This window comes from Mytilus californianus, unplaced genomic scaffold (assembly GCF_021869535.1).
Source record: "Mytilus californianus isolate M0D057914Y unplaced genomic scaffold, xbMytCali1.0.p SCAF_9, whole genome shotgun sequence".
In the NCBI taxonomy this organism is placed as follows: domain Eukaryota; kingdom Metazoa; phylum Mollusca; class Bivalvia; order Mytilida; family Mytilidae; genus Mytilus; species Mytilus californianus.
Genome location: NW_026262745.1, coordinates 61,569,735 through 61,587,441, shown reverse-complemented (window position 1 = coordinate 61,587,441; position 17,707 = coordinate 61,569,735). Strand labels below are relative to the sequence as shown.

The 17,707-nt window shown below is 32.7% G+C and overlaps 1 protein-coding gene and 1 long non-coding RNA gene across 2 annotated transcripts in view; both read left to right on the top strand.

Moving 5' to 3' along the window:
• The window catches only part of LOC127716204 (uncharacterized), a 66,948-nt gene that overhangs the window by 35,306 nt on the left and 13,935 nt on the right, over nt 1-17,707 (top strand). The gene's annotated exons all lie outside the window — the stretch shown is intronic.
• On the top strand, nt 1,093-17,357 carry LOC127716182 (uncharacterized). The gene is made up of 9 exons (XM_052222307.1): nt 1,093-1,558; nt 2,271-2,389; nt 3,085-3,339; nt 4,259-4,396; nt 6,781-7,180; nt 8,281-8,451; nt 9,031-9,115; nt 12,540-12,671; nt 14,703-17,357. Exons 1-9 carry the CDS (start codon nt 1,203-1,205, stop codon nt 15,621-15,623), a joined length of 2,577 nt encoding a protein of 858 aa, XP_052078267.1. The 5' UTR covers nt 1,093-1,202; the 3' UTR covers nt 15,624-17,357.

Below are 17,707 nucleotides of genomic sequence, written 5' to 3'. Positions count from 1 at the left end.
ACAACAAAGAAACTGGAAAGATTTTTAATTTATGTGGTTAACTGTCTAACATTTCAGAGAATCATCTGAAACGAAAAACAAACACCTGCATACCCCATGGTTAGATTGTTTGACAAAGGAATGAGTTGATACTGGAAAATTAATTATTTAGACAGATGCTTTATCTTCACATAAAGGGTAATTTGACGTTACAAAGACTAATCATGTGTGGTAGACTAGAATCAAATAAACAGTATCATTACACCTGAAACAACAATGAAAACGTTCTGCGGTTACTTATCATACAATTAATAATTTAATCTGACTCGAATAACAAAACCACACCTGCATTCCCCCTATGATGTTAAGATTATTGACAACGAAGTTTAAACTGGCTAAGGGTAATTGAGTCCTTCTAAACAAAAGACAGTGACACCTTTATATTGCTATACAAATTAATAAAAACATTCCTCGCACCAGACACTTCATATGGCGTCAACTGATTATCATGTTCATTAAGTTACAAAAACTATTATCGCAAAGGAATCTAGAATCTTGATTCTCATACTTCGTCATGAAATGAAGTCACGAATTGTTATTAATAGAATGTATCACATCTGTACCAACCAGGTTCAACTCAATCTAAATGTTAGAAATATTGTAGAAAAAAGAATTTAGAAAATGTGGTAAAGTCATAATTTGTAAAAGAAAACCATTATAGGTCAGTGTGTGAATCAAATTCCTTAAGAAAATCCATTTATTATGACGTATATATATCTACATACATTCATGATGCAAATGCATAATATAGACACTTAAAGTACGTCATTGTTGTCATTTGTATGTCCTTTACTACTTTAAGTTGTTACTCTTTGAAAAGCTATGACATAACTAAATAATACGTTTTGAAAACTGTTTAAAAAATGCACAAATAACAATTAAAAAATACTGTGATCAACATTTGTCTATGTGATATTCTCCTTAGAAATATAAAGCATGCGACTTTATCTGACCCAGTTTTTTGGATTTTGAGAACTCGTGACTGAAATTTAATGATGTTTCTATTTGTATTAGTTTTTGACTTTAAAATACTTTGTTTCAAACATGATTAAGGTAGAGACGGACGGGTATCACATGACCTATTATAGCACGTGCATTTTGCGTAATTAAAATCGGTTCCGATTCTTTTTTTACGCAATCGGTAGACAAGGTAAACAAAGAAAATGGCAGACGACTGCGACCGCCTTCGTGTTCGCGGTCGGTTTATTAAGAACGACAGATTCAAAAAATCTAAAAGGATGAACACTTTGAACGAGAGAGATAAATTTACTCAATGGGGAGACCATGATTACGGTACGAGGGGAGAATTGCCATTAGAACCGACAATGATTCAAGAGACACCGGTATCAGTTGAGAACATAGCCTCCAATGTTACTGTTTCAACTGATATCGGACACAGTAAAAACATCTTATGGAATGAAGGCAGGAGGGTTGTTGAGTTGGAAGTGCTAGCGGAACAACTCTTCTGCAACAGATGCAACACCCCACTCTATCTGAAGGATATAGTAGGTGAAATGAGGTAAACAATAATTTTTAGCACCCCTTCATTTTTTACAAACTATCAAAACCATGTGAAGTTTGTAGGAATATGATTGCAATTCACTTTAAAATATGTCCTGCTGGCAGATATCTTTACAATTTTTCTCTCAATCCAAACCCTTGTAGGAAATCAATACTAACAGGACAGCGATTGTTTCTTTGCCTATTATACATTTTAGCTCACTATGCGATATGGGTTTTACTCATTTTTGTAGGCCCTGATTCACCGATAGTTGTTAAATTCTGTGTCATTTGGTCTCTTGTTGAGATTTGTTTAGAGAGTTGTCTCATTGGAAATCATACCACATCTTATATATATTGAATTTTGTTTCTTTTCCCTTCCCCTTATATAATGCAACCTACACAAGAAAAATGTCCCTACTCAAAAAGTTTTGTTTTGACATTCTAAATAGAAATACAAAATGTAGTTGTTTTCTTTCAAGTCTCTTGATAAATAATAAAAAATATAAATTTCATGACATTTTTGTAAATTTCCTTTCATAAATGTTAAATAAGATATTTTTCCTACATGAACCTTCAGGTACATTTTTGTACATGTACCTACCCAGTACTTACCCACTATATAAAATTTGGGTCTAAAAAGGGGAAACAACATATATTTTAAGTTTGGCCTCACGATAAAACAAAATGATATCAGCTACCTTTCAGTATATTAAATTTTTATCTTACAGGTACGGCTTAGGAAGTCTTTTGGAGGTGGTATGTCAGATATGCTCTGGTATGAAACTGGTATCTACAGGCAAGCGGAATGAAAAAGGAGCATTTGATATCAACTCAAAAGTTGCTCTTGGTATGTGCAAAAAGCTTTATTGTAAGAAAAAAAGTAGGAAAGTTAGATTATTAATTCTATTTTATTTATCATTCTGACACGTTTAATGTTTTTTAAAGTAGTTTCTTTCAAACTCATGACATGGGTATGGGGTGTTCAAATTTGTGTACTATGTAGTGTAATTTATTATTTACAGTGTTGCTTACACCAAGGATTGCTAATATGTCTATGGCTTACAGCGTAGCTATTACAAATCACTGCAGGGGATGTATATATTGTTCTTTCTAATTTAAAACTTGCCTAAGTAAACTAAGAAAAAGATTTTCTCATTTCCTGGGATGAAAATTTTTATTCTATTTTTTTATAACACTATTTTGAATTAAGAGGGTTTTAAGCATCATTCAGAAAAGAAAAAAAAATCTTATCTTTATACCCACACTAGTTGGTAAACAGCAAAGCAATAATTTATTAAAGATGGCCTTAAATTGATTTAAGTAAGCTAGGAAGTTATAATTTCTATGTATTTCTGCTTGAATATTAAAAATGTCATAATGAACTTTGACATTGAATTTTGTGAGCTCACTAGGTTGTAGCTTTATCAATTGTCACCTGAGCTCTATTATTGAATTGTAATTAATTTAATTGATAAAGATATATATATATGCAGTATGTAGGTGGTAAAAATTGATAATCATAGTAAATCATAATGATTTCAGCAATGATGCACTCTGGAATGGGTCCTGATCATGTTGTGAATTTTCTCAGCACATGTAACATACCCCCACCTGATCCCAAGACACTGAAAAAGAAGGAGAAATGTATAGCATTGTCACTTATGGATGAGGCATCTGATTCCTGTAAAACTGCTAGTGCAGAAGAAAAAGCTATTTCCCCAAGTGATGAATTAGAATGCAGTTTTGATGCTGGCTGGCAAACAAGAGGCTCTGGTTGGCAATATAACAGTAACACAGGTATCATGTCAACATCAGTAATATTATAGAAATAAAAGTGGAGGAGTTTATTGATGTGTGCTCACTAGGTTACCGAATTGCATATAAACTGAATCAAGTCAGAAGGACTTTATGTAAAAATTAAAATATGCATGTTAGTCTTTAATTCTGTCAGGTTTACACATCAATAAACTCGTCCAAAATAACTATTTAGGTTCCAACTATGAAAATCATAGGTACATTTAGGTTTACCCTTGTCCCTCTGTATATCTGTCCTTTCCTCCCAATTTTAGTTAAGTTTTTATGTTTAAGTCCATATCTCACCTACTGTACATGGTAGACCAATGATATTTGATCAATAGATATACCATATGAATAACTAGTAGTACTGCACATTGGGGTTCACTAAAAAGTAGGCCATTCTACCCTACAGTAATGTGTTGAGTATAAAAAAGAAGATGTGGTATGATTCATAATGATTGCCAATGAGACAACTCTCCACAAGAGACCAAATGACACAGAAATTAACAACTATAGGTCACTGTACAGCCTTCAACAATGAGTAAAGTCCATACCGCATTGTCAGCTATTTAGGGCCCAGAAAGGACAATGTAAAACAATTCAAACAAGAAAACTAATGGCCTAATTAAAGGTCCATTTCTCAGCTACTATTTTATTTCAATGAAATTTGGTAATAAGGTAGATTGTGATATTGGAACAGATACCTGACATTGGAATTTTTAGGTTTATTTGTAACTTATGGCTAAACAGCAAAAAAAGCTAAGCAAAACTCACATTTACATCTGTGTCATATAGATAAACCTTTTAAGTTATATTTGCAAACATTGTCCTTTTTTTTCTATTTTGAATATAATTATCAGAAACTGTTTTTGACCTTTTCTTATGTGACTAAAAAGGACACGGACTTCGTATATTTCAGGACATTCCAGTCTAGTTGGTGTAAAGACAGGGAAAATTCTAGACTATGATATAAGAACTAAACTTTGCAGTATATGCCAGCATCATTTGGGAAGAAAGGAAACAATTCCAAATCATCAATGCAACAGTAATTGGCAAGGTACACAAACAACAATTTTTTTTAAACGTTTTTTTCCAGCAAAATCCAAAGATTTAAGGTAAATCCAGCCTTCTGTGAAAACGTCACCATATCCACAATCTGTTTTAGTTTATGCAAATTAGTTATCCAGACAACAATAAGAATATCACAAGTTGTAACTATAGCTAGCACATACATTTGTAACAAATAATTTTTTATAGCAATCTTTCCGAATGGAGGTTGCCCTATAGTGACCAGTCTGTCCGTCTGTAACAAGTTGTGTCCCCTCTATATCTAGAAAATCATTATGATTTCATACTTGGGTTTCAGTTGACAACCCATGTCCTATGGTGAAGATTGTGTCTGCTCTATATCTTCAGAACCATTATGATTTCAAAGTTTATACTTAACATGTATATTAACCAACACCAGAGGGTGTGTCTTTATGTATGTACAACTTCCCAGGTCAAAGGTCAAGGTAAAAAAACTTTGGTTCTGTTGACAATCACATGACCATAATGGTAAAGATACAAACAAATTTCCACACATTATTCACAGCGAGGCCCACAGAGATGGCTTCCATCTCAATGAGTCTAGTTTTAATTATTACAGTTACAAAAACATAACTTTTTGTTTTGGTCCTTGAAAAAAGGACAATGATATTTGGTTTATGATTGCATAGTCATAACACCGCCTTATGGCTATGCACTTACAAATCAAGTATGTGTGTTGTGTACCACCATGACCTTTAAATTACCTTATTCTTAGACTACAATGTCAAATAATTTAGTTTTTGTCGAGCCTGCGACTTTTGTCGCAGAAAGCTCGACATAGGGATAGTGATCCGGCGGCGGTGGCGTTAGCTAACTTCTTAAAAGCTTTATATTTTAGAAGGTGGAAGGTCTGGATGCTTCATACTTTGTATATGGATGCCTTATGTTACGAAGTTTCCGTCAGTCACATGTCCAATGTCCTTGACCTCATTTTCATGGTTGACTACTTGAAAAAAAAGTTAAGATTTTTTGTAATGTTAGATTCTCTCTTATTATAAGTAATAGGATAACTATATTTGGTATGTGCGTACCTTGCAAGATCCTCATGCCCGTCAGCCAGTTTTCACTTGACCTCGACCTCATTTCATGGATCAGTAAACAAGGTTAAGTTTTGGTGGTCAAGTCCATATCTCAGATACTATAAGCAATAGGTCTAGTATATTCGGTGTATGGAAGGACTGTAAGGTGTACATGTCCAACTGGCAGGTGTCATCTGACCTTGACCTCATTTTCATGGTTCAGTGGTTATACTTAAATTTTTGTGTTTTGGTCTGTTTTTCTTATACTGTATGCCATAGGTCTACTATATTTGGTGTATGGAATGATTGTAAGGTGTACATGTCTAGCGGGCAGGTGTCATCTGACCTTGACCTCATTTTCATGGTTCAGTGGTCAAAGTTATGTTTTTGAGTTTTGGTCTTTTTATCTAATACTATATGCAAAAGTTCAACTACATTTGGTATGTGCGTACCTTGCAAGGTCCTCATGCCCGTCAGACAGTTTTCACTTGACCTCGACCTCATTTCATGGATCAATGAACAAGGTTAAGTTTTGGTGGTCAAGTCCATATCTCAGATACTATAAGCAATAGGTCTAGTATATTCGGTGTATGGAAGGACTGTAAGGTGTACATGTCCAACTGGCAGGTGTCATCTGACCTTGACCTCATTTTCATGGTTCAGTGGTTTTAGTTAAGTTTTTGTGTTTTGGTCTGTTTTTCTTATACTGTATGCCATAGGTCTACTATATTTGGTGTATGGAATGATTGTAAGGTGTACATGTCTAGCGGGCAGGTGTCATCTGACCTTGACCTCATTTTCATGGTCAGTGGTCAAAGTTAAGTTTTTTGAGTTTTGGTCTTTTTTTCTAATACTATATGCAATAGTTCAACTATATTTGGTGTATGGAAATATTTTATGATCTATTTGGCAGTCACGCAGGTTTTATTTGACCTTGACCTCATTTTCAAGGTTCATTGCTCAGTGTTAAGTTTTTGTGTTTTGGTCTGTTTTTCTTAAACTATAAGCAATAGGTCAACTATATTTGTTGTATGGAAGAACTGTTAGCTGTACATGCCTGCCTAGCATGGTTCATCTGACCTTGACCTCATTTTCATGGTTCATTGGTCAATGTTTAGTTTACTTGGTTAATGTTAAGTTTATGTGACAGTTGTAATAAAGCTTTATATTTAGGACTATCAACATAATATCAATGATTAGTAAAGAAGGCGAGACATTTCAGTGTGTCCACTCTTGTGTTAGTTATAAGAAGGGAGATGAAATATGTTTCAGTCATCCAAAACAGTTCTCACGTAATTAATTGTATTAATTACAATGTCCTTTTTTGTTACAGGGTCAAGTAAAGGCATGGAGCCTGACATGGCTTTATCCATGGTTACAAGGATGGACGACAGAGGGTGCACAGTTGGCATTATTCACGCAGATAATGACTCTACAACAACATCAAGGCTGAAGCAAAAATTTGAAAAAATTAAAAAAAGAGACGACAAGAACCATGTCAAGAAAAATCTGTCGAAACAACTGTATGCAGCAGCAAATAAGTACAGAGAGCTGAAGGGGAAAGGAGTTATTCCTTACATACTTAGATGCTATATGTATGCTATAAGTTCAAAACAGTCAAAGGAGGATGAACTTTGTGAAAGATTAGACAGTATAGTTCCACACCTCTTTGGAGACCATTCAGGCTGTTCTGGGGATTGGTGCACATATTCCAAGCAACCATCAACATACAGGTTTGAATTTTTTTAAATTTGAAGGATGTTATACATATATATGAACGTTTTTTTTATATTTTTATTATGAGTGATATATGCCAGAACAAAAGTTAAGTTTGGGAGCTGTTATTGCTATTTTAAATGCTGACAACCAGTTTTGTCATATAAATGCAGAAAAAAAACAATATACAATAAAACAAGTACATCCTCTCATTCTATAAAACAAACAAAAACAAAAGGTTTTTCTCCAGGTAAATACAATTATAGGATCATTAGTACCAAAATAATTTACAGACAATAAAAAGACTTGTAATGGTTAATTGAAGAACATTTTTTCCTGGAATTGAACAATAATTGTGTTGTATTTGAATACTTGCCAATGGACTATTCCATCTGTGCTGTTACTATCACCAAATGAGTTTTCGGGTGACTAAAAAATGTAAGATAAAACCATCAGCAAATATTCAAATACAACACAGTTATTGTTATGCACAAGTCTTATTTTCTCAATAAATTTTTATGCCCCATTTATGGGCATTATGTTTTCTGGTCTGTCTGTGCGTCCGTTCGTCCATATGTCGGTTCGTTCGTCCGTCCGTTCGGCTGTCCCGCTTCAGGTTAAAGTTTTTGGTTGAGGTAGTTTTTGATGAAGTTGAAGTCCAATCAACTTGAAACTTAGTACACATGTTCCCTATGATATGATCCTTCTAATTTTAATGCCAAATTAGAGATTTTGTCCCATTTTCACGGTCCACTGAACATAGAAAATGATAGTGCGGATGGGGCATCCATGTACTTGGGACACATTCTTGTTGTTTTTATATTTTGGAAATGTCATCTGGCACAGCGCAAAAAATTTCATCCAACAGGTACATCATCAGTTTTACCCCCTGAAGATATGTGATGTTGTCCAATCAAAATCCTTGTTATAAAAAAAAACGCATTACAATACATAATGAATAACACAGTTCAGCCTCTTTAGGAATATTCAAGCAAGCTATTTAACTAAATGGACAGGTAAATAAAATTGTACAGTATAGATCAATTTGAAACATTCCCATAAATCAACATTCATATAATGTATGACATTTCAACTATTTTCTTTGATATCATTTCAGATATAAACATCTCCCAAAAGGTGAACCATTGACAAATGAGAACCTGCGTAAGCAGTTAGAGACAGTGACAGAAAATTACAAGAAAAGATCAAGCCAACTTGTAGATTTAGGCTCAACACAGAGCAATGAAAACTTCAACAATATAGTTGCAAGCAAGGCTCCAAAAAATAGGTCAGTAACTAAAAACATTGATTATAACCTTTCAGTAACATCCCAAAATGATTCCAACATCAAACACAAAGAAAATGAATATAAACATAGCAATACAAAATAGAATTCTTTCAATTTCAAAGGGAGATGATTGCTGTTTATCTGTCATTAGAAAATTGACTATTTCAGAATTTTTTTCTCTGAAAACTGACTTGGCAGAATTCTTTTTTAAACTATGATCATTAGCATATTCTTAAAAAACAATCCTTCATTTTGATATCACTGTATAAACAAAAAATAACCAACAGTGCAAACAGTTTAACATGAATTTAAGTTTCACTTTATAAAATTAAATTTTTGATATGAGGGGGGCAGGCCTAGGAGACGACAGGTGGCAAAGGTTTTGTGATTCAACTCCAAAACTTTTATAGATATAATTTCAAAATTTTAAAAACTAATATGAGATCTTATGAAACAAAAGTGAACAATTCAAAAATGTTTGAACAGTTATTCCCCCTGAAACAGTTTTATAATAATTTTAGCTAGTTTAATCTTCTGACAGCTGCTTTACAATATTAACTGTGAAATTTCTTTTTGTAGATCATATGGTGGAACCAGCTCATTAAAAGCAAGAGTTTCAGCTGCAGTTCTTCAGAAGAATGAAGGTTATACCTGGGTTAACAAGGTATTGTGTTACAGCTTATATATTATAAATACTGTGTATTTCCTGTTTTATTTTACCCCATGTAACATAAACATAGTATAATGTTTGTGACCTGTCATTTTAGGTTTCTAAACAATAATTTGAAAACTGACACAGTGATTTTTAACCTGATTTTGGAAGGAAATATTGGTTATTAAAATGGTGATGTACGGCGGGCGGCTGGGCGGTCCTACGGGCGGCTGCCAAACAGTGTCAGCACAATAACATGAAAACGCTTTAACAATTTTTTTTCAAATTTAAATATGTTGTTTCCTGGGACTTAATGAAGGTCTAGTTCAGTTTTCAAGATATAAGTATATCTCCTTTGTGTTTTAGCCATTTTTAAAATCCAAAAGTGGAATTTTCAAATATTTTACTCTTGTTATCTTTTTTATGACTAAGCATAATGTCTTATCTCACAATAAAAATTGGAGTGACAGATTTATTCGAAAATTATCTATTTCCTAAGTGGTAATGATGATAAGCTATATTATTAGACATTTTGAGGTTAATTACATTATTAATTATTAATTAGATCTGGGTTATATCTTAACATATAATATCATTGGAGTGACAGATTTATTTGAAAATTTTCTGTTTCCTGATAAGATCTGTAGGACTGTATATATAAAGTTTAAAATTTACTAGTAGGACTGTATAAATGAAATTTGAAATTTACTGTTCATTATTAGACATTTTGTAGATAATTAAGTATCCCTGAACCATATATATTCTTACCCCCACCCCCCTTCAATTTGAGAATGTGCTTTTATCTTGTAAACGGTTGATATCCCCACCCCTAAACCATATATATTCTTGTATGGGACAATAAAACAAATCAAATGAAATAAAAGGCGAGTCCCCTGGGGTCACCCCACCCCATCCTGTTTAAGAACTTGTAAACCGTCGAGATCCCCACCCCTAAACCATATATATTCTTGAATGGGAAAATAAAACAAATCAAATGATATATAGAGGAAGTCCATGGGGGGTCACCCCCACCCCCCTTCTTTTTGATAACTTGTAAATAGTCGAGATCCCCACCCCTAAACCATATATATTCTTGAATGGGACAATAAAACAAATCAAATGAAATTGAGATGAAATCCCCTGGGGTAACCCTCACCCCCTTTCTTTTTGAAAACTTGTAAACGGTCAAGATCCCCATGCGGAAACCCCCACCCCCTTCTTTTTGAAAACTTGTAAACGGTCAAGATCCCCACCCCGAAACCATATATATTCTTGAATGGGACAATAAAACAAATCAATTGAAATATAAGGCGAGTCCCCTGGGGTCACCCCCATCCACTCCTGTTTAAGAACTTGTAAATGGTCAAGATCCCTACCCCTAAACCATATATATTCTAGAATTGGACAATAAAACAAATCAAATGATATATAGGGGAAGTCCATGGGGGTCACCCCCACCCCCCTTCTTTTTGATAACTTGTAAACAGTCGAGATCCCCACCCCTAAACCATATATATTCTTGAATGGGACAATAAAACAAATCTAATGAAATAAAAGGTGAGTCCCCTGGGGTCACCCCACCCCATCCTGTTTAAGAACTTGTAAACCGTCGAGATCCCCACCCCTAAACCATATATATTCTTGAATGGGACAATAAAACAAATCAAATGAAATATAAGGCGAGTCCCCTGGGGTCACCCCACCCCCTCCTGTTTAAGAACTTGTAAATGGTCAAGATCCCTACCCCTAAACCATATATGAACTTGTAAACGGTCGGGATCTCCACCCCTAAACCATAAAAAATAAAGAAGATTTGAATGACATACAGGGTCAATCCATAGGCGTCACTAATGCATATCATAAACCAATTTGTACTGGACATTGCCCAATGTCAAGGGACAATGGGAATGACGAATTATTGGAGCTTTGTTTGGGAGACTTAGTAACAGCATTCTGTTACAATTATTTCTTGTTACTGATAAGTTTTATAGATTTTGAAATGAAATTGTATTAATGATAAATAAAATTTTGGATTTTTTTCTTCTTTTCTTTGGTAAATTGTTTGTAGAATTTTGTGGCAAGTTTGTTTGTTATTCTGGAAAAACTAATTTTCTGAATGCTATATATATTTTTTTTTTGATGGAGTAAACTCCTTTAAAAACTAAGCTTATATTGTCTATTAATAAACATATATTTAGATTTCTGATTTTGGGCCTAGTTTTCAAGTTGGTCCAAATTGGGGTCCAAAATTAAACTGTGTTTGATTTCAACATAAATTGAATATATATAGGGTTCTTTGAAATGCTTAATCTAAACCTGTATTTCTTTTCATTATTAATAAGATAATACCACATTGAGTTCCAAAGGGTCCTAAATTACACTTTTGATTAATTTCATCAAAAATTGAATTCTTTGGTTCTTTGATATGCTGATTCTAGCAATGTTTGAGTGATAAATGATATCTAATTTTAGAGAACTTAGTCATCACTGGTTGTTGTTATCATATTATTGGTTATAATTTGAAAAATTGCATCATATCTTATTTTAGAGAACTATTTATCCAGTTTGAGTTATTTCCCTTTGCACAGAAAATATTATGGATAAAATTAACCTGTGTTTCATTTCAACATAAATTAAATATATATAGGGTACTTTCAAATGCTGAATCTAAACCTGTATTGAAATATTAGATTTTTGGGCCCAGTTTTCAAGTTGGTCCAAATCAGGGTCCAAAATTAAACTTTGTTTGATTCAACAAAAAAAATATTTATGGGGTTCTTTGAAATGCTGAATCTAACATGTATTGAGAGATTTTGGATTGTGGGCTCCTTTATCAAGTTGGTCCACATTGAGGTCCAAAGGGTCTTAAATTAAACTTTTGTCTGATTTCATCAAAAATTGAATTCTTGGGGTTCTTTGATATGCTGATTCTAATATGTACTTAGATTTTTGCTATTGGACCATAATAGGTATTTAAATGTCCAATTTCAAGTATTTCAGTTCTTAAACCACATTCATTTTGTGTCACAAACCTATGCTGTGTCAAATATTCAATCACAATCCAAATTCAGAGCTGTTTTAAGCTTAAATGTAGTGTCCATACTTGCTCAACTGTTCAGGGTTCGACCTCTGCAGGAAAATCCGGTTTGCTGTCACTCTGACAGCCTCTTGTTGTCAAATTATATACAAAGGTGAATGACCTTACAAAGGTGATCAAGTTCAAATTGGACTTAATTGTGTTTTTTTAATCAACTTTTTCTCAGCAATACTTGTCCACACCATAAATGATGTTAATTTGGTTTTTAATTGTTTGAATATAAAGCAGTGTGTGGTTGACCTTCATGTGACCTTATCCAAAGGTCGAATATAGAATTTAAAGGGAAGGTTTATGATTTTTGTCATCTAAAACATTTCTCACTAGTTTACCTTGTTTTAGGTTAACAAGAAAGCATTGCTGTCACCAGGCACAATTTCTGTTAGAGTTGGACAGAGGTTTGACAGAAAGAGACTCTGGCAAAAGAAGAATAGCTCCTCAGTTCATTTCAAACGTGACAGATTTAAAAGAAAGGTAAAACTTCATGGCATATAATTTGTCAATTTAGTGACAGCCATATAACAGAAAAAACAAAGGATATGGGGTATCCAGTACATGTACAACAAAAAACACACAAAAAGAAAAGGAACAGCTCTTTTATTGAGGTTCTTCATCTCAAAGTCACATTAAAGCCTCAACAGGAAGAAATATATAAGTCTCACCTCACTGCAATTTAGTGATAATTTTTAATAATACAGAAGTATATGATTGAATTCTAAAATTGGAGGCATATTTAGCCTGTTTCTCAGATATGAAGTGCCTTGTTAGGTGTATCCAAAATTCTATTAACCAGTGCAGTACCCTCTGCTGTATAAATACAGGTCTATTGATCTCGCTTCCATGAAATGTTTTGAAGTGAAAATTTCAATGTGGATAGGAACGAGGGCCAAGAATAGGTGGTGTGTGTCTTATTTAGATTTTAGTGTATCAACTGTCTTACAATTGAAAGCATGATGTGGCATATATAAGAGAAGTTATCTCAAGAATAATTACACCACAACTTTAAAAATACAGAATAGTCCAGTCAATCTAGCATAAATTTGACCCTAACCTTAAAGTAATTGCAACTGAAGATTTTTAAGTTTTAATCTTCAGCATTATACCCAAAATATACACAGAAAAAAGTCCCATAAAATCTTACTAAAGGAAGACTAAAAAAATCACGATTTAAAATTCCTATGGAGATTTGCATTGAAAAGGGAGATAACTCTGCAAAAAAGGCAGAAATATCAATGAAAATTGATAAAAAATTATAACTTTACCGCTTCTATTCAACAAAATGTATTGATTCTTGATATTTTAGCCGTCTTTAGAGTATAACAAACAACTCTAAAGGTGTTTTCATATCTTTTATCAAGCTACAATCTAGATTTCATAATTCATTAGTTGACCATTTATTGAATTTTTCAACATGTCAAGGTAAAGAATGTCAAATTTGATAAAAATAATTAAGCATACATTCTTCTTTTTGTTGATAAAATTTTCTTTAAACAAGGTAGATGCTGAACAAATATAATATACAGATATAAACAATACCAAATTTTCACATTTTTTTTTCAAAATGGTCACAAAGCAACAAATTTGCAATTTCTTTAATGAAAAATGCACCAAAAAAAATAAAAATACCCATAACACTTCGGTTTTGTACATTTCATGAGCAGAAGATTATATAATATAGTCAAATATAAACTTATAACCCCATCTAAGTATCATCCTTTACATAAATTTTAATAAAAATCAACCAAAAACTGACAAAAGAAGACTCATTTTTGCGGAGTTATCTCCCCTTCCAATGCTAATTTCCATAGGAAATTTTAAAAAATGCTGATTTTGAGTTTTCCTCAAGTTAGATTTTTCTGTGTATATTTAGGGCTTAATGCTATAGATTAGAACTTAAACATTTTCTGTTGCAATTAGTTTGACTGGACTAGAAGACCAACATATTAATAAGCACAGGGACATGGTGAAACTTACATGAATTATGTTAAATTGTTAAATTGGTAAACTATAATATAAATTGCCGAAGACAATATGAATTGCAATTTGGCCAAAAATAGAGAGAAAACAAGATGATGACATTTCAAAAGAAAAATATGGTTATAAAGAGTTATATTCCCTTTATTTTACAATGTACATGTAACAACACAATTAAGGAAGGACTGTAATATTTTTTCTGTCTATGAAGAAATAACATCAAAAATGTGGTGCACACTGAATAACCCGTGTAGCGGGTTATTTTAAAGTGTGCACCACATTTTTTATGTTATTTCGAATAGACAGAAAAAATATTACAGTCATTTCTTATAATTTAGTTCTAAATTCCATTTTAAACCGGAGTAAATCATGAAAAAACGTTGATGACGTCACGGTCACATGACAAAATTATGTCTATGAGCTGATAAACAAAACAACGTCAGCCAATCAGAAGACGCGTTACATCCAAAATCAAATTATTAAGGTATAAACAAAAGATTTTTCTGAATATTTTCTTTTTGTCTTTTTTAGCATAAGAAAACTTTTCAACAAATTAAAGCAGCAGTTATAGAAGGAGAAACATATCAACCACAAATTGAAGAAAATGTGACGGTAAGAGACATTGAAAAGATTCCAACTAAATATTCTTTGGAAGGCATAGACGAATATGTCGTGTTTGATTTAGAAACAACTGGGTTATCAAGAACCTCTGATATAACACAAATATCAGCATATGATGGGACCAACATGCTAAATCTTTATGTGTCTCCACGACAACCTATTTCATCAAAGGCCAGTGATGTTACCGGCATTACTTTCTCTTTTGAGAGAAACCAAATGTATTGCCATGGTGTTCCAGTTGAAAGCGTATGTATAAGAAAAGCCTTACTTCAACTAATTGAAATGATACAGAAAAAATCTCGTCCTGTGCTTGTTGGTCATAACATCCATTCATATGATGTACCTGTACTAAGAAATTTGTTACAAGAGTTTAATCTGCTGAGTTCTTTTGATAACCTTATTTATGGATGCATTGACACTTTGAAAATTGCAAAACGTGAAATACCAAAAGCTGATGTTCAAAATTATAAGCAACAAACATTAGTTCAAAAGTTTCTGGAGATTGTTTATGATGCTCATAATTCTGAGGAGGATGTAAGAAGTTTATACAAACTGTTCCATCTTAAACTGAAACAGACATGTTCTGCAAAGGATTTATTTCCGTTTAATTATTTGTCAATTGTAGAGGGTTTTTCTAGTGTCATTGTTAAAAAAGTTATTTCAAAAGACACTGCAAGGAAACTTTCCTGCACAGGTCTCAGCCTTCATCACTTGGAGCTTGCTTACAAAAGAAACAATGAAGATGGCGTAAAATCCATCATGCAGGAACATGGTTTGAAAGGGAAAACGGCAAATGTGTTCAAGAAGTTTTTTTCTGAAAAAGAGGAATAGACTGTATATGTGGTTAAAGACTGAAAATTTGATATTTATATGCTATAATTCAGTAGAAAAATTGGTTCTGCCTATCTAAAAATCTAACCCTTTGAAACAACCCTTGCTAAAAGTTGATTATGAATAAATTGAAGTTTTTACTAAAATTTGAGTAACCAAAGAGTACTTACACTTCAAATATATAAGAATTAGGGATCTGTTATAAAATTGCAGCATCCTTTAGTAATTACTCTGTATGTACATCTGTCACAGTTTCCTATTTTGTACAATAACCCAAGTTTGCCTCGACAGATACGCAACAATAAGTATCACATGACATATAAATATTTTCCAATTAGTCAATATTGGTGGATAACTTTCTGAAGCCTGAAGGATTATTTCTCTTACAGATTTTTATTTTGATTGACAAATTTTTCAACAGATTTTTATGAACTTTTATACAAAAGTAGGTGCTTATTTCACAATACAAGTCAACTGAATATTAATAAAGGGGAGATAACTTCACTTCATTTACATGAACCAACATAAGAAGCATTAGGCTAGGCCATAAATCAGAAATGAGGGGACTCATAAGGTTGAATAAAAGTAACAATATAGTAATGTATCAGTTCCAAAGTTTTACCATCTTGCCCATCCCTACCCCACCCCTTTTTCCACATTTTTCTAAGATTTGTTGTAGCAATCTGATCTAAGGGCAAGACTATTGCTTTATATAAAGTTTTTTTAATGGAATATTTTTCAGAGATTGCAGTTTTCATGAAATTGGACAAACGTTTCAGTGAGTCCCTTGGAAACTGAATCTGCCCCATATTTATTTTTTATTTTTGAGAATATATACTTTTGCAAGTTTAATCCACATTCTCATCCTGGATATGTATTGTAAATTGATGTTATATTATCATGCTTCTTATATGATTTGCATATTAGGGAATACTTTGATATAATTGGTCAAGAGGACCTCGGGTAGTTGTTCTTGAAATTGTTTATTTTTCAATAGACGATGTTGACCGAACTTCTTTTTGTAATCAATGAGGCGATAGTAACACAATCCGACTCAATGTTAAAACTATTTATTTTCACTTTGCATTAATCTTTAAATTGAATACAAACACAAAAAATTCATTTGAATGAAAATAAGACTTTTTGTAGTTTATTTTTTTATCAGATAACAAATTACACGGAGTACATATTTTTGCGTTAACCAACAAATAAATTCATACGCCTGGCCAATTCAATGACACACATATACTACATGTATTGACGTATGATGATGATTACGAGTGTGGAAAAATAATTTTTTTGGTAAAAAATTAAAGAATAATATGATTAAACACTTTTTTAAAGGAATTTATTGGTGTATAAACTGGACCAAGTCACTCGCAAATATATTTTCAGAGATTGTAGTTTTCATGAAATTGGACAAATTAAACGTTTCAGTGAGTCCCTTGGAAACTGAATCTGCCCCATATTTATTTTTTTGTTTTTGAGAATATACACTTTTGCAAGTGTCATCCACATTCTCATTCTGGATATTTTTTGTAAATTGATGTTATATTATCATAATGTTTTGATAATTACAGTGGTTTGTTTTATATCATTGAGACATGGTCCATCTAGATAAAAATCAATTGGTGTCTGTAAAATGTCTGCTCTTGAGTTTTGTTTACATTTATGAATGTGGATGGTAATTACATAAAAAAAAATGATGTAAAAATAAAATTTATTTTACATATATATATATATTCTTTTTTGCTGCATCATTATAATCATGAACAGTGATTAATGAGTATGTTGATTTTTACACTTCCAAGACTTTCACAACAATCATTCAGATCAAACATCACACTATTCAGTCTATGTAGATATAGGAAGATGCGGTATGAGTGCCAATGAGACAACTCTCCATCCAAGTTACAATTTATAAAAGTAAACCATTATAGGTCAAGGTACGGCCTTCAACACGGAGCATTGGCTCACACCGAACAGCAAGCTATAAAGGGCCCCAAAAATTACTAGTGTAAAACCATTCAAACGGGAAAACCAACGGTCTAATCTATATAAAAACGAGAAATGAGAAACATGTA

What these genes read in the sequence shown, in the direction of transcription:
- LOC127716182 (XM_052222307.1), top strand. Translation starts at nt 1,203, where the DNA reads ATGGCAGACGACTGCGACCGCCTTCGTGTTCGCGGTCGGTTTATTAAG. An exon ending in CAACTCAAAAGTTGCTCTTG is followed by an intron (nt 2,390 to 3,084) that starts GTATGTGCAAAA and finishes TAATGATTTCAG; the next exon opens with CAATGATGCACTCTGGAATG. An exon ending in ATGCAACAGTAATTGGCAAG is followed by an intron (nt 4,397 to 6,780) that starts GTACACAAACAA and finishes TTTTTGTTACAG; the next exon opens with GGTCAAGTAAAGGCATGGAG.